General features: G+C 42.7%; 1 protein-coding gene across 5 annotated transcripts; it reads left to right on the top strand.

Moving 5' to 3' along the window:
- The first annotated feature begins 111 nt into the window (after positions 1-111).
- DIABLO (diablo IAP-binding mitochondrial protein) lies at positions 112-19,813 on the top strand. 5 transcript variants are annotated; one of them, XM_027566882.1, is made up of 7 exons: positions 112-403; positions 1,505-2,186; positions 3,047-3,173; positions 7,189-7,320; positions 9,381-9,491; positions 9,680-9,776; positions 17,298-17,765. In XM_027566882.1, exons 2-7 carry the CDS (start codon positions 2,137-2,139, stop codon positions 17,411-17,413), a joined length of 633 nt encoding a protein of 210 aa, XP_027422683.1. In that variant the 5' UTR covers positions 112-403; positions 1,505-2,136; the 3' UTR covers positions 17,414-17,765. The 5 variants fall into 5 exon arrangements, with proteins under 5 accessions (XP_027422683.1, XP_027422684.1, XP_027422681.1 ...); XM_027566883.1 differs by having other exon boundaries at positions 114-403; positions 17,301-17,765; XM_027566880.1 differs by lacking the exon at positions 17,298-17,765 and adding an exon at positions 18,931-19,813 and having other exon boundaries at positions 225-403.
- The last annotated feature ends 33 nt before the right edge of the window (positions 19,814-19,846 follow it).

Genomic DNA, 19,846 nt, shown 5'->3' with positions numbered 1-19,846 from the left:
AAGAATCTGGACTGTATCCCATCCACAGTGTTTAGAAAAGCCAGGCAGAAGGGCCATGAAATCCCCCCTGTGTACCACTTGCTCAGCGCCTCTAAGACAGGAGCTTTTGCAGGCAACCTCAGAGCCGTGTGGGCTGTGATGGTGACACAGGCAGAGGGTGGGCAAGCCTGCCAGCGCCCTGCCTGGTCTGGACTTGCCTGTGCGCAGCTCCGTGAGAGCTCAGGGACCACGTGGAGATTGTGATTGGTCTCTAGACCACACCTAGTTGGTGAGTGCAGCTGCTGCCTGAAAGTCCCTCAGCTTTGCCGACATCACTGGAGCGCACACAAGCCTACCTTCGGACAGCAGACCGGAGAGGGACCGCAGAGCTGCCACAGTGGAGGATTCGTGGAAACTTCGTTGAGTGAGTGAAATGGGGAGACAGGGAAGTTGGTGGCTGGCACTGAGGGGTGTTGCTGGGCAGGGCAGCAGTGGAGGTAAAGAATTGGTTTGTAATTGTTACCATCTGATTCCATCCGAGGTGGATGGTGGAAGATAGAGGGCTGGAGCGGATGCCAAGAGCACAATGGGCAAAGAGATAAGCCCAGAGTCAAACTGATACCCACCTCTTGGCACTCCTGCGATCCTGGCTGGCCATAAAGCAGCGGTCCTCGGACTCTTGTAAATAGATAAGCCTTGGGGCCAGAAAAATTGCAGAAGGGCTGCAGTGAGGGCCCGCTGCTTTCCCCCTACTCAAAACGATCTCTTTTCCTCTCCTAAGCAGCGCTGACAGCTGGGGCTGCGGCTTGAATGATGGCAAAAAGCAAGCTTTACTCCATTAGCCCATTAACAACACTCACAACATTAAAAATGCAGGAGGTGGATGGGAGGAGAGGGCTGGAGATGAAGACCAGTGCAGCAGCGGGAGCTGGGAACTCTCCTCTCCAGGCTTCCCTGCTCCGAGCTCAGATCCAGATCAGGAGCCAAAGAATGAGAACGTTCAGTTTAAAAGAACTATATGATATAAATGTAGACAGTGTCCACGTGGGTTGTTAGGGAGAAAATCAGCCCTTTGGGCTTCCTTAGCCTCGGAGAGGGCAATGGCAACCTACTCCAGTACTCTTGCCTGGGAAATCCCATGGACGGAGGAGCCTGGTAGGCTGCAGTCCATGGGGTCGCGAAGAGTCGGACACGACTGAGCAACTTCACTTTTCACTTTCATGCACTAGAGAAGGAAATGGCAACCCACTCCATATTCTTGCCTGGAGAATCCCAGGAATGGGAGCCTGGTGGGCTGCCGTCTATGGGGTCGCACAGAGTCGGACACGACTGACGTGACTTAGCAGCAGCAGCCTTAGGAAGGTGTGTTTATACTTTTTAGAGGTCCTAGTCTAGCCCCGTGTCCACACTGCCTCTAACGGTGCGGGACTCGGTTGCGCTCGCTTAGTGTTCAGCGGAGGTTGGTCTAGCGAAAGAACCGTCCTCTTGGCGTGCTCAAGGTCTCCTGGGTGCCCCCACCCTGCAGGTTCTCGGGCCTCCCGCGTAGGGCGATGCCGACCTCGTCCACCATCCACGTGCTGCAGCTTCTGCGAGAGCTGCTGGCCTTCGTGCTCCTCAGCTACACGGTGCTCATCGGGGCGCTGCTGCTGGCCGGTTGGACCACCTACTTCCTGGTGCTGAAGTGACAGCGCCGCCTGCCCGGCTCCCTGCCCCTCCCACCTCCCGCCCCGCACCCGGCCCCAACCACCTGCCCTCCAGGGCGCTGCTCCGCCTCCGACCTCTGCTCCGCCTCCGACCTCTGTCCTGACGGACCCGCACGGCCGGCCAGCCAACCAGAGAACTCTCCAGGGGCGAGGACCCGAGACCCTGTCCAAACACCCTTGGCGACGGCCGACTTCGCTCGGCTCCCTCTACCCCAGGGTCGGCTCCGCCCCGCCGCGCCCCACGCGGAAGCTCTGGCGGTTAGGTGTCTGGCAACGCGGTTTCTGCCGTTACCTTCAGCCCCGCCCCTTTCATCGTCTGTCCAATCCCGACTGCGCTCTCGGGCTGGGGCGTGGTCATGGGACTAAGCCCTCTCAAGTGGCGGCCGCTCCCCGCCCCCTGCTCGCGAAGTGCCATCACTTCCGGCGTGTGCGCCTGGCGTCCTGCCGCCGCGGAATGGCGGCTCTACGGAGTTGGCTTTCTCGGAGCGTATCCTCGCTTTTCAGGTACCGCTGCGGTCGTGTAGGAGGTCAGGGTCGGACGGAGAGTGGGAACTCTGGGAGCGCCGTAACCAGACTGCAGCCCCGGCGTTGCGGGCTCGCGCTTCGCTTCTCGGCCGAGCGGGTCACGGCGTCCCGCCCCTCCCGGAGGTTTGAGGACGCCCCGCCCCTACTCCAGGTCTGAGGCCTCTACCCCCGGGACACGCCCGGACTTCACGTCCCACTGACGGATTTTTCGTTGTTCACCTGCCGAAAGAGCATTCCCCCACTTCGGGCTGTCTTTTGGGGGCGTCTCGGTCTGCCCGCGAAATGACTTCGGTTGGCCTCTTGAAGTCACAGGGGAGAATTAAGGGGAAAGGCCTGGGCTGGCGGTGGCTTGCCGGAGGGAATTTTCCCTGAGGGGGGAGGAGTTCCGGAAGTGTTCGGCTTCCAAGCAGGCCTGGTTCCCCTCGCAGCGCCTGCGGGCTCCACGTCGTGTCGCAAGGACCATCAGACCTTTTGCAGCCTAGGCCGGAGGACCAGCGCTAAATCCTGCCTGCAGAAGCGTTTTTATTTGGGCCTTAGTTTTTAAAAAGCTTTGAGACCACTATTTACACGTCTACACCTGGTACCTCTCAAACTCCACCACCATCCGCCCTCATTCCCGCGCGGGGGGAGCCAAGTAGCGATTGCCTGTTTGTGCGAGTCCAGGCCTCTCTAGTCCGCCCCGCTGCTCACTGAGTCCCGTCCTGTGAAAAGGCACCCTACGTCGTCATTTGGGTTCCAGCCTGGCCCCACTTTGAGTCTCCACCCCCTCCACGTAAATTGAAGAGGTTCTTCCAGATGGGTGGTTGTGCCTTATTAAACTTATTAAACTCTGTTTCTAGGTACAGACAGTGTGTTCCAGTCGTGGCTAACTTTAAGAAGCGCTGTTTCTCGGAATTGATAAGACCATGGCACAAAACGGTGGCTGTGGGATTTGGGGTCACTCTGTGTGCAGTTCCTATTGCCCAGGTGAAGTACCATCTTGTCACTCAGTGTTTTTGGTCTTTGTGTACTGTGTCCTCTGAAGTCTCAAATAGGCGATGAAGCATCTGACAAGCTCTAATGGTTTTCACCCAGCGCTCTCCCCAGCCCCAGGTGATGGTATGCTGTATCAGCATTGTTTCATAGCTGAGCAGATATATTAATATCCTCATTTTGGTCATTTGGTAGAAACTGGTATGTCAGTTTGGTCAAATTGTATAAAAAGGGAAGAAAGAAAATAATGTATTACAGAACAATAATCTTTTCATTGAACAAAACTTTATGGGGCAACTTTTATGTGTCATACACAAGAGACTAAGTAAATCAAGATTTCTGCTTTTGTAAATCTCACATTCTGGAGAGGAGGAGGAAGAAAAAGTGGAATGAGAGAAAAAAGATGAGCTCACAGATAGCGGAAGGTCAAAATGTACTTAGATGTTTGTACTTTGTGGGCCGTTGTAAGCATTGGAATTTATTATGATAAAGAAGCCACTGGGGATTTTAACATAAGATTATTATGGTCTGACATAAATTTTTTTTTAATTTATGTTTAATTGTAGGATAGTTGCTTTAAACTGTTGTGTTGGTTTCTCCTATACAACAGTGTGAATCAGCTACCAGTTCAGTTCAGTTCAGTCGCTCAGTCATGTCCGACTCTTTGCAACCCCATGAATCACAGCACGCCAGGCCTCCCTGTCCATCACCAACTCCCGGAGTTCACTCAGACTCATGTCCATCGAGTCAGTGATGCCATCCAGCCATCTCATCCTCTGTCGTCCCCTTCTCCTCCTGCCCCCAATCCCTCCCAGCATCAGAGTCTTTTCCAATGAGTCAACTCTTCGCATGAGGTGGCCAAAGTACTGGAGTTTCAGCTTTAGCATCATTCCTTCCAAAGAAATCCCAGGGCTCATCTCCTTTAGGATGGACTGGTTGGATCTCCTTGCAGTCCAAGGGACTCTCAAGAGTCTTCTCCAACACCACAGTTCAAAGGCATCAATTCTTTGGCGCTCAGCCTTCTTCACAGTCCAACTCTCACATCCATACATGACCACAGGAAAAACCATAGCCTTGACTAGACGAACCTTTGTTGGCCAAGTAAATATAATAATAAGTATACGTATATACTTTCCCTTCTTCAGCTTCCCTCCCACCCCTGACATAAGTTTTTAAAGGTTGTTGTGTGGAACTAAAAAGACCAGTTGGGGTCCAGGCATGAGATGATCGTGGGCCTGAATCAGGTGGGGAGAAGTGGGTTGACGGTCAGCAGGTGTTGCTGTTGGGTTAGATGTAAAGTATATAACTTATTTCCAGTGGTTTTAAAAGGCCTCAGCAACTGAAAGAATGGTGTTGCCAGATACTGGGATGGAGAGGAGTGGGTTTTGAGAGGAGGAAATTTAAGAGTTTGGTTTTGCAAATGATGTCTAGGTAGAGCTGTCAACTAGACAGCTGATAGGGAAGTGACATCTTATTTTAAAACCATTGGTTATATGCCTTATCAGGAAGAACTAAATAGGAAACCAGCAAACATTTTGGCAAAATGTACTTGATACTTAAATGTGTGGTTAATCATGACAGCAAGATTAATTCCCTTTTTCACAAGTATTTTCAGCATCTCCTGAGGCTCTCTCATGAGCCCTTTCCTTTCTGTGCCGTACTCGGCCCTCGTCTCTGCAGACTGATGAATCTTTAACCTAAAAATGCTTACTTGGACACCAAGTTATTTTCAGTCATAATTAGGACAGCCTTTTCTTTCTTCCTCCAAAAGATTTTTTGTTTGTCCTTTGTAGTTTGTATATTGTTCTTAAGCCCTAGTTACCTCACTCAGTTCTGGGTCAGATGCCAGGACCCTTTGGTTGACAGGAGCCTCAACTCACTCTCCTGCAGGAAAAGCATTGCCACTTCCGTTCTTCAGAGCCTACAGTGGCTCTCCATTTTGTGTCAAAAAACTAAAATTCAGAGAACTTCCTCACAGTTCAGCAACCAGGCTAGATTCCCAAATAGCCCCTGCTTGCATCATATGTATTCTCCTCGTTTCATCTAACCCAGGATACCTGTCCATTCTAATCCTACTTGTCTTCAGACACAAGTCCCACCCCCTTGTGTGTTTGTTGTCGTTTTTAGCGTATTTATTCATTTTGGCTGTGCTGGTCTTCATTGCTGCACTCAGGGTTTCTCTAGTTTCAGTGAGCAGGGACTACTCTCTAGTTGTGTGTAGGCTTCTCACTGCAGTGGCTTCTCATGGAGCGCAGGCTCAGTAGTTGTGACACACGGGCTTAGTTGCCTCACGGGCATGTGGAATCTTCCCCAACCAGAGACTGAACTTGAGTCCCTTCCATTGGCCGGCTGATTCTTAACCACTGGACCACAAGGGAACTCCCCCACCTCTTTTTAAAGCCTTCTTAGTTACTTGCCAGCAATGAGCTCCCTTTTCTGACCACTTATGTTGTATATTTTGATATTTGGTGATCATACATTTGACTCTGAGTCAGCAGAATACAAACGAAACTTTGGAGTGAGGAGGTTTGGTTTGGAAAGAGTTACATAACTATTCTGAGCTTCCATTTTCTCATCTTAAAAAAAGACATAATAATACGTGGACTGTTGTGAGGGACAAGTAAATGAGCACTGTAAAATGGAAGGCGTTTTATGAAGCCAAAAGGCTCAGCAGGTAAAGAGTCTCCTGCAATGCAGGAGACACAGGAGATCCGGGGTTTGATCCCTGGGTTGGGAAGGTCCCCTGGAGGAGGAAATGGCAACACACTCCAGTATTCTTGCCTAGGAAATCCCATGGGCAGAAGAGTCTGGTGGGCTGCAGTCCATAGGGTTGCAAAGAGTCAGACACAACTGAGCATGGTATAAAAATAAATAAATTTATATTTTTTTAATGGAGGGTATTAGCAAGACTTAACTTACCAGAATAAGTCAAAATTAGCTTTTCATGAGCAGAGAGGATATCATTCTTTGCTCTCTAGCTCTTCAGTGCAAGGTACTTAATAAATTCTTATTTATTTGATCAAATGAAAAGTGTGATAAATATAATTCATGATTTATTCATGTATCTTTTTTTGGCTGCACCAGGTCTTAGTTGCAGCACATGAGATCTTTGATCTTTATGGTGGCATTTGAACTCTTAGTTGCCACATGTCGGATCTAATTCCCAGATCAGGGATCAAACCCAGGCCCCCTCCATGTGTTTATGCTCTAAATAGCAAAAAAGAGATAACAGATGATAGAGGGGTTGGTTTGTTAGTTCTGATACAGTAAGTCCTCTGCTGAGGGAGAAAAAGGGGAGAGTCATCACAGTTTCTAGTATTTAATCAAGGTGGTCACAGCCCCCTTAACTCATGAGCTGGTTATACTGGTTTTTGTTTTTTTCAAATAAAACAGCTGAGGTCAGAGGAAAGAGTCTCCCTGCTCCCCCCAACCAAGACTGTACAGCTCAATCAAGAGGGATTCACCCTCTCCACCAGCCGTTTACTTTCTTACGCTCAGCTGAACTCCTTATCAACTCTGTGAAACCTTTTCTAAGCTATTGTCATTTAACACAGATGTGATTGCTCCCTTATGTGCACCCCTCCAGACTTCTTCCATAGCACCCATGGTACTTGATTGTATTAATTCTCTAGTTCACTCTTAGCTCCGACTCCTCCTCCTCCATCTGAAATCTTTAAGATTCTTATCTTTATATCCCAAGCATCTAGCACTGTGGTAATGAAGAATCATACCTTTGTGAAATTTGTGATTATAAGTACTAAGTCTTTTATAAAAAGGAATACTTTGCTCTTCGGAGCAGAGAATGACAAATAAAAAAAGTAGGTAGAAACCATACTGTAGAATCATTTTCATATGTTGTCTTTAATAGCACAAATAAAGCTTTAAAAGAAAAAGTTAACACAGAAGCAGCAGAATGTAGTTGTAGTGTGGGAATTACATTTTTTCCTTGGCTGTGATCTCAGCTTGATTTTTAGGTTAAAAGTTAAGTAAAAATGTTTGTGTCTTTCAGAAACCGGAGCCTCATTCTCTTAGTAACGATACATTAATGAGGAGGGCTGTGTCTTTGGTAACAGATAGCACCTCTACCTTTCTCTCTCAGACCACATATGCATTGATTGAAGCAATCACTGAATATACTAAGGTAAGTGTCTCCTCGTTAAGTCTTGATCATCTAAATCCATCATTAGCAAACTATGGCTCACGGATCAAATCCAGTCTTGCCTGTGTTTGTAGTTTGATTGGAACATGGCCAGTTTCATTTGTGTGTTGTCTATGACAGCTTTCATGAGTTGAATAGTTGCAAACAGACCACTCTCTGGCCCTTGACCAAAAAAAGTTGCTTTGCAAATCAGTTTACCTGTACCATTTTTCTAGATTGCACATATAAGCAATATTAGGCGATTTTTTTTTCTCCTTCTGACTTACTTCATTCTGTATGACACCCTCTAGATCCATCCATATCCCTGCAAATGTTACTATTTATTTCATTCCTTTTTATGACTGAATAATATTCTGTTGTATATATGTACCACATCTTTTTAATCTGTTTCTCTGTTGATGGACATTTAGATTGCTTTCATGTCCTGGCTATTGTAAATAGTGCTGCAGTGAACATTAAGGTATATGCCTTCTTTTAAATGATGGTTTTCTCTGGATATATGCCTAAGAGTGGGATTGTTGGGTCATACGGTAGTTCTATTTTTAGTTTTTTAAGGAACCTCCGTATTGGTCTCCATAGTGGTTGTACCAGTTTACGTTCCCACCATCAGTGTAGGAGGGTCCCCTTTTCTCCACGCCCTCTCCAGAGTTTGTTCATAGATTTTTTAATGCTGGCCATTCTGACAGTGTGAGGTGATACCTCATTGCAGTTTGCCTTTCTCTGACTGGTACTGTGGAGCGTCTTTTCATGTGCTTTTTGGCCATCTGTATGTCTTTTGGGGAGAAACGTCTGTTTACGTCTGTCGTCCATGTTTTGATTGGGTTGTTTTTTTGATATTGAGCTGCATGAGCCGTTTGTATACTTCGGAGATTAATCTCTTGTCAGTTGCTTCATTTGCACATATTTTCTCCATGCTGAGGGTTGTCTTTTAGTTTTGTTTATGGTTTCCTTTGCTGTGCAGAAGCTTTAATTAGACCCTATTTGTTTATTTTCATTATTCTAGGCAGTGGATCGAAAAAGATCTTGCTGTGATGTATGTCAAAGACTGTTCTGCCTATGTTTTCCTCTGAGCAATTTATAGTATTTGGCTTTACATTTAGGTCTTTAATCCATTTTATTTTTTGTGTATGGTGTTAGGGAGTGTTCTCATTCTTTTGCATGTAGCTGTCCTGTTTTCCCAGCACCAGTTATTAAAGAGACTGTCTTTGTTCCATTGTATATTCTTGCCTTGTCATAGATTAGGTGGTCATAGTTTTGTGGGTTTATCTCTGAACTTTCTAATACTATTCCATTATCTATATTTCTCTACCATATCATTTTGATTACTCTAACTGTAGTACAGTCTGAGGTCAGGAAGCCTGGTTCCTCCAGCCCCATTCTTGTTTCTCAAGATTGCTTTCACTATTTGGGGTCTTTTGTGTTTCCATATAAAATGTAAAATTTTGTTCTAATTCTGTGAAAATGCCCTTGGCAATTCGATTGGGATTGCATTGAATCTGTAGGTTGCTTTGGATAGTATGGTCATTTCCACAATACTGATTTTTCCAATCCAGGAACATGGTGTATGTCTCTTATCTGTTTGTATCACCTTTGAGTTCTTTCGTCAGTATCTTACATTTTCTGAGTACAGGTCTTTTGTCTTAAGTTTATTGCTAGATATTTTATTCTTTTTGTTGCAGTGGTAAATGGGATTTTTTTTTTAATATATATATATATACACACACACACACACATTTAGCATATATATATATACACACACACACACATATATATACACACACATACATTTTTCATATTCCTTTCCATATGGCTCATCACAGGATAGCGAATTTAGTTCCCTGTGCTATATAGTAGGACTCTGTTGTTTATCCATTCTCTATATAATGGTTTGCTTCTGCTAATCCCAAACTCCCAATCCATCCCTCACAGTGGTGAAGTTCAATGAATAGCCAGTTTGCAGCAATGGGACTTCTATCCCATTGAGATGTAAGTCTCACCCTAATACATCTCACTTATTTTACTAATTTCTTCTGTATTTGTAGGCTGTTTATACCTTAATTTCTCTGTACCGACAATACACAAGTTTACTTGGGAAAATGAATTCACAGGAGGAAGATGAAGTGTGGCAGGTGATCATAGGAGCCAGAGTTGAGGTAAGCAAAGAGTTACTTGGATTATTCTGTTAGTGCTCCTACCTCATTGTGGTATCTAAATTATTAAATGAAGGTGTTTTACCAGTAACTGTCCTCTCAAACTGCTATTGAACTGAAGAAGTCCATTTAAATGTGCTTAATACTAATGAAGAGTCATGTTGTCTGAAGCGCTTTTGTTTAATTTATAGATGACTTCAAAACAACAAGAGTACCTGAAGCTGGAAACCACCTGGATGACTGCAGTTAGTCTTTCAGAGATGGCAGCAGAAGCTGCCTACCAAACAGGTAGGTTAAAGTTTGTACTGTAGAGGTGCTGTTGGAGTTTACATCCAGCCAAAAAATGAGGGATACTGTGGCTCTTTGTGAGAAGATGTTCCCATTTCCAGCATATTGTTTTCATTTACACAAAGAAAAAATTAATGCCCTTGTAGACCAGACCAGTAGAAGCTAGATGGTATAGAAAATGAAAAATGATAAAACTGTCAGTTGGAAATTTTGATTGCTTGCAAATAGTTAAGGATTTTACTTTTTTAGTAACCTAGATAATCTATCTGTATCTCAGGCTTTGTGGTAAACATTTTATAGATACTTTTAATCCCTGCAGTTCTTTTTAAAGTAGGAGTTATTATTATCATTCCCACTTTACAGATGAAGAAACTGGCAGATAGAGGGGGTTACATAATTCACCGAACATGCTGTGGTACCCAGTAAGTGAGCAGCCAAACTGGGATTCAACAAGTTAGGTCAAATCCTAAAGCCTTTGTCCCTGGTAGCCAGGGCATCATCCTCTCTACCTTAGTGCCTCCCAGTATAGAATGGTGCCCCATTCACCAGGGGTTTTCTAACCATCACTATCCATCCAGTAGGCTTGAGGTTGAATGATTTTCCAGTGTATTTTGAGGGAAATCCTCATTTAACATCTTACCTGAATGGTCCCAAACTATGTCAACATAAAAATTCTTAAGAAACTGGTTTGTTAAAATGTTTGTTTTCTGAAATCTTAAAGATGTAAAAGATGTTTTAAGTAGATACAGAAGGAATTCTTAGTTAACTAATGCCCAAGGAATCAAGAGATTCTGCAAACAGGACTGGAATGAAGACCAAAACAACAGAAGCGTGAACTAGCATTAGTGGCACACCAAAGATGGGGGCAGGGTCTCCAGGCACAGTGAAGAGGGAGCCTTGCTGAGAACATCGCCAGGCAGCCTTCACCACTCACTAGGCCAGCTTAAGGTCTAGCAGGAACAAAGAGGGAAGGTAAACTACAAGCATTATCTAAGAAAAAGACGTTTTCCCAGAACTGACTGAAGGGGCTCACAAAGGTTCTGAACAGAATTTAAAATATAAGTCTATCTCACATGGCAAGAAAATATTCAGAATGTAAAATATACAAAGAAAAATCCTAAAAACTATAAGAAAAAATAGAATACTTACAAAGGAAGTATATGCGTGAGTGTGTTAGTTTTTCAGTTGTGTCCAACTCTTTGCAACCCTGTGGACTGTAATCCACCAGGCTCTTCTGTTCACGGAATTCTCCAAGCAAGAATGCAGGAGTGGGAAGCCATTCTTCTCCAGGGGATTTTCCCAATCCAGGGATCAAACCCGTTGGTCTCTTGCATTGCAGGCAGATTCTTTACCTTCTGAGCCATAAGATAAGCCCCAGAGGAAGGATATCTGCAACCCTAAGATACAAGGTGACAAATCAGTAATCATTCAAATATCATTAAAATGTAAGAGTGAAAGACCTTCCTACAGAGACTCAAGGTTTACCAGTTGGCATGTACTTTCTGGAAAAGTGTTTAAAAAAAAAATTAGAAGCACCTGAGATACAGAAATAATGAACAAAACTTAGTACAACTTGTCAGAAGCTCTGAATGTTAAATTTTTAAGTAATCAAATCAGTTTGGGAAAGCAGTGAAAGCATGCTAAGCTTTGTTGTTTGAGAAGGGAGACGTTGGCTTAACATAGACATTGTTAAACACTTCAAGAAGAAGTGCTGGGGGAAGGGACAAAGAAAACTTAATAAATTCAGTTAAGGCTACAGGTTGAAGAAATAAAGCCTGTTAATTAGAAAACGCAAAGTAAAGGAACATGTTCAACCATCAGTAATCACAATAAAGAATAAATTTACTTACTAAATGATACTTCGTATTAAAAAATAATTCTAGCTAAAACTGTTTACAGAGGCACATCTAAAATAACAGATAGGAAGATTGGGTATTTTAAGATAAACTTAAATATCAAAAAGCTGAGCAAAAAGGTGACAGCAGTGTTAGAAGAGGGATTCAAGACAGAAAACATTAAAAGGGACAGAACAGTTTATCAAGACACCACTCGAAATGTGTGCCTAATAAGCCAAAATCTGATAGATTTACAAGGAGAAATTGAGCTTTACACATATCTCAGGCTCATAGGTCAAAACATGAAAAAAGCGATTAGGTGTTGGAACAGGGTAATTTTTTTTTTTTAAGCCTAACCAAATATATACACTGAATACAAAATGTTGCCCCCACCAAAAAAAAAACTCTTCAAATACAAATAGTATATAAACATGTACAAAAATTGATTTTTATGCCAAGTGACAAAGACTCAGAAAATTAGTTGATATCCCCTTCCTCACCAAAAATAAAAATGGAAATTTAACTTGCACAACTCAAGTATATTAAAAAAAAAACCCTGATTTTAAAATGGACAGAAGACCTGAACGATTTTCCAAAGACATATAGATGGCCAAACAGGTGCATGAAATGATACACAGTGTTGCTAAGCATCAGGGAAATGCAAGTCAAAACCACGATGAAATATCACCTCACACCTGTCAGCATGGCTATTATCAAAGAGGATCATAAATAACAAATGTTGGTGAGAATGTGGAAAAAAGGTAACCCTAGTACACTGTTGGTGATGATGTAAAATGGTGTAGCCAACTGTGGTAAACAGTATTGTGGTTCCTCAAAAATAAACCTACACACCTATGGTCAACTAATCTATGACAAAGGAGGCAAGAATATACAGTGGAGAAAAGACAGTCTCTTCAAAAAGTGGTGCTGGGGAAACGACATCTACAAGTAAATGAATGAAATTAGAATGATCCCTAACACCATACTCAAAAATAACATCAAAATGGATTTAAAGACCTAAATGTAAGGCTGGATATGATAAAACTCTTAGAGGAAAACACAGAACACTCTCTGACATAAATTGCAGCAATGTCTTTTTTGATCCACCTGCTAGAATAATGAAAATAAAAACAAATGGGACCTAATTAGACATAAAAGCTTTTGCATAGCAAAGGAACTCATAAAAAGAAAACCCTCAGTGTGGGAGAAAATACTTGAAAATGAAGCAACCCACAAAGGATTAATCTACAAAATACACAAAGAGCTCATACAACGCAACAACAAAAAAAATCAAAAAATGGGCAGAACAGTCAAGTAGATATTTCTCCAAAGAAGAAATACCTATGGCCAACAGCACATGAAAACATGCGCAGCTTCACTAATTAGAGAAATACAAATCAAAACTGCAATGAGATGTCACTTCACACTGGCCATCACCAAAAAGTACAAGCAATAAATGCTGAAAGGTAAAGGGAACCCTCCTACACTGTTGGTGGGAATGAAAAATTGGTACAACCACTATGGAGAATAGTATGGCGGTTCCTTAAAAAACTAAAAGTAGGACTACCATATGATCCAGCAATCCCACTCTTGGGTATATATCCAGAGAAAAGCATAATTCAAAAAAATACAGGCACACCAATATTGACTACAGCAACACTTATAATAGGTAAGATGTGGCAGCAACCAAACTATCCATCAACAGGAGTGGATAAAGAAGATGTAGTACATACTGGGCTTCCCTGGTGGCTCAGTGGTAGAGGATCTGCTTGCCGATTCAGGACACGTAGGTTTGTGCCCTGGTCTAGGAAGATCCCACATGTCAAGGAGCAACCTAGCCTGTGCTCTAGAGCTTGGGAACTGCAACCATTGAGCCCACATGCCCTAGGAGCAGCCACAGCAATGAGAAAGATGTGGCACATATATACAGTGGGATATAACTCAGCCATATAAAGAATGAAATAATACTGCAACAACATGGATGGACCTAGAGAGGGTCATACTTAGCGAAGTCAGAGAAAGCCGTATATGACATCACTTATATATGGAACCAAAAAAGGCAAAATAACTTAGAAAGATAAATAGAGTCACAAATATAGAAAACAAACTTACGGTTTTCAGAGGGAAAGGTTGAGGGTGAGAATAAATTGGAAGCTTAGGATTGACACATAGATACTATATATATAAAACAGGTAACTATTAAGGCCCTACTGTATAGCACAGGGAACTCAACAGTCTGTAGTGACCTATATGGGAAAAGAATCTAAAGAAGAGCAGATAGATGTATATGTATAGCTGATTCACTTTATTGTACACCTGAAGCACACCATTGTAAATCAACTACTCAAAACCTTCTTTTTAAAGAATTGTAAAAATAAATAATAAAACTGAAAACTGGGAATTCTGTGGCTGCCCAGTGGTTAGGACTCTATGCTTTCACTGCCAAGGGCACAGGTTCAGTCCCTGGTGAGGGAACTAAAATCCTACAATCTTTTTTTTTTTCTTTTCTTTTTGCTGTGTGCAGCACATCCAAAAAAAAAAAAAAAACCACTATTATATGATCCAGCAGTTCCTTTCTGTGCTGTGTGCATGTGTGTTAAGTTGCTTCAGTCATGTCAAACTCTGTGCAACCCTATGGATTGTAGCCTGCCAGGCTCCTCTGTCCCTGAGGATTCTCCAGGCAAGACTACTGGCATGGGTTGCCATTTCCTCCTCTAGGGGATCTTCCCAACCCAGGAACCAAATCCATTTCTCTTATATCTCTTGCATTGGCAGGTGGATTCTTAACCACTAGCACCACTTGGGAAGCCCTAATTACTTTCTACTCCTGGGTATATATCTGAAGAAATCTAAACTATGAATTTGGGTTTTTTTGTTGTTTTTTTTTGTGTACACATTTAGTTTTATTGTAACAAAGCAACTTGTACACTTTTAAGGTTTAAAACTGAGCATCATCTTTCCTTTCCAGTGAAACAAAAAGAGAAATTTAAAAATAAACAGGAACAAAATTACAATAGAGAATGTCAATTGCAAATAAGATCCTACAGGTTCTGCTGATTATGAATTTGAAAAGATGTATGTGCTCCTATGTTCATAGCATTATTTACAGTAGCCAAGATTTGGAAGCAACCTAAGTGTCCATCAGCAGATGAATTGATAAAGATGTAGTGTGTGTGTATACTGCTCTGCCACAAAAGAATGAAATTTTGCCATTTGCAGCAGTATGGATGTACTTGCAGGGTTTAGGCTTAGTAAAATGTCAGACACCAATAAGTACTGTATATCACTTAGGTGTGGAATCTAAAAAAGAAAACTAGTGAATATAACAAAACAGACTCATGGGTATAGAGAACAAACTAGTAGTTACAAATGGGGAGTGGGAAGGGGATGAAGAGGTAGTGTATAAAATAAACTACGAAGATGTACAGCATGAGAAATAGAGCTGCACATATTATTATAACAACTAAGTGGTTTAGAACCTTTAAAAGTTGTGAATAGTTATGTTGTACACCTAAAACTTCTATACTGTTGTAAATCAGCTATACCTCAATAAAGAAAAATGGAAATTTGAAAGTACTCAGAACTCTCATGACAAGTCTCATTAATAGCAGAGACCTAGAGCGTTGTAGACAAAGTAGCTCTTAAATAGAAATGGACCCCTTATTTAAAGATGAATGTCATAAATACAAAACACAGCAACCATAAATGACAGGTAATGTTCCCTGTACCAGGAGGTACTGAAAATAAACTTTTAGCCCAGTAAGTTAGGAAAAGCAAATAAATTCAGACAGTGCCAAATAAAAGGTATAAGACGACGAAAAAATAGTCAAAAAGGCAAAAAACCTGGTTCCTTGTAAAGAATAAGGAAAATAAGGTTTGGATTGGGGGCAGGAGGAGAAGGGACAACAGGATGAGATGGCTGGATGGCATCACTGACTCGATGGACGTGAGTTTGAGTGAACTCCGGGAGTTGGTGATGGACAGGGAGGCCTGGCGTGCTGTGATTCATGGGGTCGCAAAGAGTCGGACATGACTGAGCGACTGAACTGAACTGAAGTATAACTTTTAGAGTGCAGAAGTAACATCAGAAAGAGCTATTATAGTTTATCTATTTTTGGCTGCACTGGGTCTTTGGTGCACAATCTTTGGCGCTCAAGATTCTCGTTGTGGTGGCTTCTCGTTGCAGAGCACAGGTTCTAGAGCACAGGCTCAGTAGCTGTAGCACACAGGCTTAGTCGCCCCTCAGCATGTGGACTCTTCCCCGACCAAGGATCAAACCTATGTCCCCTGCTTTGGCAAAGCCCAGAAAGAGCTATTAGGGAATTTTTTTAAATCATAGAATATTATGATATTTATGTAAATCCTAAGTTGGCCCAGGAAGAATCAAAGCAAGAGGAGTAACCACAAAAGTTGAAACAATATTCATAAAAAATCTGTGCCCCCAAATTAGACACTAAGTCCACGCAGTTTTGTGTGAGAATTTTATCAAATCTTCAAGAAACATAAATCCTGTGTTACAGAAAGTGTACCAGAAAATGACGACAAGCCTCCCAACTATTATAACTGTCTAAAGCCACCGTGGGCTTCCATGGTATAAAGAATACGCTTGCCAATGCAGGAGACATGGGTTTGATCCCTGGGTTGGGAAGATCCCCTGGAGAAGGAAATGGCAACCCACTGGTGTGAAGTGGTACCTCATTATAGTTTTGATTTGCATTTCTCTAATAATTATGTGATGTTGAGCATCGATATCCTTGCCTGAGAAATCCTGTGGACAGAGGAGCCTGGTGGGCTACAGTCCATGGGGTTGCAAAGAGTCAGTCACAACTTAGTTACTAAACCACCACCACCAAAGCCATAGGCCTGAACCCAAACTGGACTAGACGAGCACTAGAACAAAAACCTACAGCTCAGTGTCACCTGTGGATAGACACAAATTAAAAATAGCCATATACCTTCAAAATACAATTGTAATTCAACACTGGGGGGAAAAACTTATCAAGAGAACATAGGCAAAACATTCTCTGACATAAATCATAGCAATGTTTACTTAGATCAGCCTCCCAAGGCAATACAAATAAAAACAAAAGTAAATAAATGGGACATAGTCAAACTTACAAGCCTTTGCACAACAAAGGAAGCAAACAAAAAAGAGCCTACAGAATGGTAGCAAATAATTGCAAACAGTGTGAACCGACAATATTTAATTTCCAAAATACACAGACAGCTCATACAGTGCAACAACAGCAACAAAAAGAAAACCCAATCAGAACATGGGCAAAACATGTAAGATATTTCTCCAAAGAAATACATATGGCCAACAGGCACACGAAAAGATGCTCACCGTCACTAATTATTAGAGAAATTTAAATCAGAACTATAATGAGGTACCACCTCACACCAGTCAGAATGGCCATCATTAAAGAGTCTACAAATAACAATTGCTGGAGGGGGTGTGGAGGAAAGGGAACCCTCGTATACTGTTGGTGGGAATGTAAGTTGGTGTAGCCGCTATAGAAAATGGAGATTACTCAGAAAACTAAGAACTGCCATATGGTGGAGCAACCCCGCTCCTGGGCGTGTACCCAGACAAGACTATTAATTCAAAAAGATATGTGCAACCCTGTGTTCATAGCAACACTATTTACAATAGCCAAAACATGGAAACAACCTAAATATCCATCAGCAGATGACTGGAGAAAGAAGATGGGGGTTCATGTACACAACAGACTACTACTCGGCCGTAAAAAGGAAAGAATGCCATTTGCAGCAACATGGATGCAACTAGAGATATCATACTGAGGAGGAGAAAAACATACATACTATATCACGTAACTGTGGAATGTAAACTAGGACACAAGTGAACCTCTCTGTGAAACAAGCATGGACACAGGACAGACTGGTAGTTGCCGAGAGGTTGGGGAGGGATGGACTGGGAGGTTGGGATTAGCAGATGTAAGCTTTTATATAGAGAACGGATAAACAAAGTCCTACTGTATTACATAGAGAACTCTATGCAGTATCCTACGATAAACCATAATGGAAAAGAATATTTGCAAAAAGAATATATGTATTACTGAATCACGTTGCTGTGCAGCAGTAATTAAGACATTGTAGATCAACTGTACTTCAATAAAAATAAATTTTAAAAGATCTTGTGTACATACAGTGAAAAAACCCCAAAACCTATCAACATTTAATTCACTACTTAAGGTTATCTACAGTAGATTTAAGGAGAAAAGCCACCTCTGTAATCATATCAATGTATGCCCCAAGAAGCTTGAGTAAAATGTAGTGTCCATTTATGATTTAAACCTAAATTAAGTACAATTATAGTTTTCCTAACATCATAAAAGTAGCTGTACATCATAGTGAAATATGAGAAACATTTCCATCAATGTCAGAAATAAGGGTGCCTGCTGTTCTCCACTACCTTTCAACATTCTACTAAAGGTTCTCTTTAATGCAGTAAGCTAGAAAAGAACTGCTCGAGTGTTCTGTAGATGAATTAAATATGCGCATCTATATGGGCTTCCCTGGTGGCTCAGCTGGTAAAGAATCCATCTGCAATTCAGGAGCCCTGGATTCTATCCGAGTTGAGAAGATCCCCTGGAGAAGGGAATGGCTACCCACTCTAGGATTCTGGCCTGGAGAATTCCATGGACTGTGCAGTCCATGTGGTCACAAAGAGTCAGACACGACTGAGTGACTTTCATATGATGAAATACACTAGCAACAGGTATCAATAAAATGATATCATTCAAAAATAAAACTGCAAAATATGTTCAGTAAATACCGTTTGTGCCATTATGTCAATTTAGAGTCAATTTTTTCCTGAGTATTCCATGTGAATACAGTAACTTTTAAAAAAGATTAATTGGCCTTAGTGGTTCATGAATTGAACAGTAGCCCATCTAGTATTAATTAGTAGATGAAATGTTGCTTTACAGTAACATTTTAAAGGATGAGAAAGATGCTGTTTAAACTTCCAAAAGATAGAGCTTTGACAAATTTGTGAATGATCTCTTCATTGTCAAGTAGAAATGTATTACTTGAATGTAGTTTAAAAAATTAAAATCTTAAAACGCCTATACTAAGAGCTGTGCAGCCATAAAGATGATTGTGGGAATTGCATTTGATAATTATGACGACTGCTGACAGCTGGAGGAAAATGCCAGGGTTTTGACAATAGAGAGGAAAACAGACCTGAATATGGAGGTAGAAGGTTCTCTACTCTGCGGGGAGGCTCAGGTACAACCACAAAGAGCCCCTAGGCTTTCCTTGTGTCCACTCAGCATAAATGGCCCATCTTCCGGCAGGCGCGGACCAGGCCTCCATAACGGCCAGGAGTCACATCCAGCTGGTGAAATCGCAGGTGCAGGAGGTACGCCAGCTTTCCCAGAAGGCGGAAACCAAGTTGGCAGAAGCACAGACAGAGGAACTCCGACAGAAAACCCAGGAGGACGGGAGCGAGAGGGCCGAGCCGGAGGAGCAGGAGGCCTACCTGCGTGAGGATTGACACTGCTGCCGCTCAGCCTGCAGAAGGCAGGGCAGGCGCCACCCGGCCCCGGCTTAGCACAGCTTCCTCCGCACAGAGAGGCAGTGGCAGGGCCTGCCCGGGCCCGTCAGACCAGAGGTCGTTGGGAGCTGTGAGTGCCTGACCCCTGTCCCCACCGTCTCAGGCCTGTACTGGACCTGGCTCTTAGCCTGTGGGCACTGCACCCCACTCAGCAGGGTTGCCCTCTCGCCCACCCATAGATCTTTTTACCTCTTACCCAGAGCATTTCACCAACCTGGCCAGAGAGAGGGGGCCTTCTCTGTCATGTCCACAAGTTCAATAGCTGTTTAACCTCAGTTTTCCCATCTTATTTACATTTTCTAATGTGATTCAGTATTTGCTCCCTCCATAGGGGCATGAGTTTAGGGGAGAAGGGGAGACTGTCCTGTTTATGAGATTTCTTTGTGTTGAGTGTTTCTAATGCCTTCTGTGACCTGGCCCCAGTGCCCTGTAAGGATATCTCAGGCAAAGGAGCCAAAAATCCATTGTTCTTAAGGGACTGAATATGGAGTGTTTACCTGGTGCTCACAACAGGACTTACTCCAACACAAGCTTCTCATTTCCTTTTTTGCTTGGAGTTTCTCTATTGTATCTGAAGGAAGATAATTTTTTTGCATTTAAAAAAGAAAATGTTTCTGTGTGTCTTCTGGAGTCCTGTGCAGTGGCCCTCCTTTGCC

The sequence above is a fragment of the Bos indicus x Bos taurus genome, chromosome 17 (genome assembly GCF_003369695.1).
Source record: "Bos indicus x Bos taurus breed Angus x Brahman F1 hybrid chromosome 17, Bos_hybrid_MaternalHap_v2.0, whole genome shotgun sequence".
Classification (NCBI taxonomy): Eukaryota; Metazoa; Chordata; class Mammalia; order Artiodactyla; family Bovidae; genus Bos; species Bos indicus x Bos taurus.
The sequence above is the reverse complement of the archived record's forward strand: the minus strand, read 5'-3'. Positions and strand labels throughout refer to the sequence as shown.

What these genes read in the sequence shown, in the direction of transcription:
- DIABLO (XM_027566880.1), top strand. Translation starts at nt 2,137, where the DNA reads ATGGCGGCTCTACGGAGTTGGCTTTCTCGGAGCGTATCCTCGCTTTTC. An exon ending in CAATCACTGAATATACTAAG is followed by an intron (nt 7,321 to 9,380) that starts GTAAGTGTCTCC and finishes CTGTATTTGTAG; the next exon opens with GCTGTTTATACCTTAATTTC. An exon ending in TCATAGGAGCCAGAGTTGAG is followed by an intron (nt 9,492 to 9,679) that starts GTAAGCAAAGAG and finishes TTTAATTTATAG; the next exon opens with ATGACTTCAAAACAACAAGA.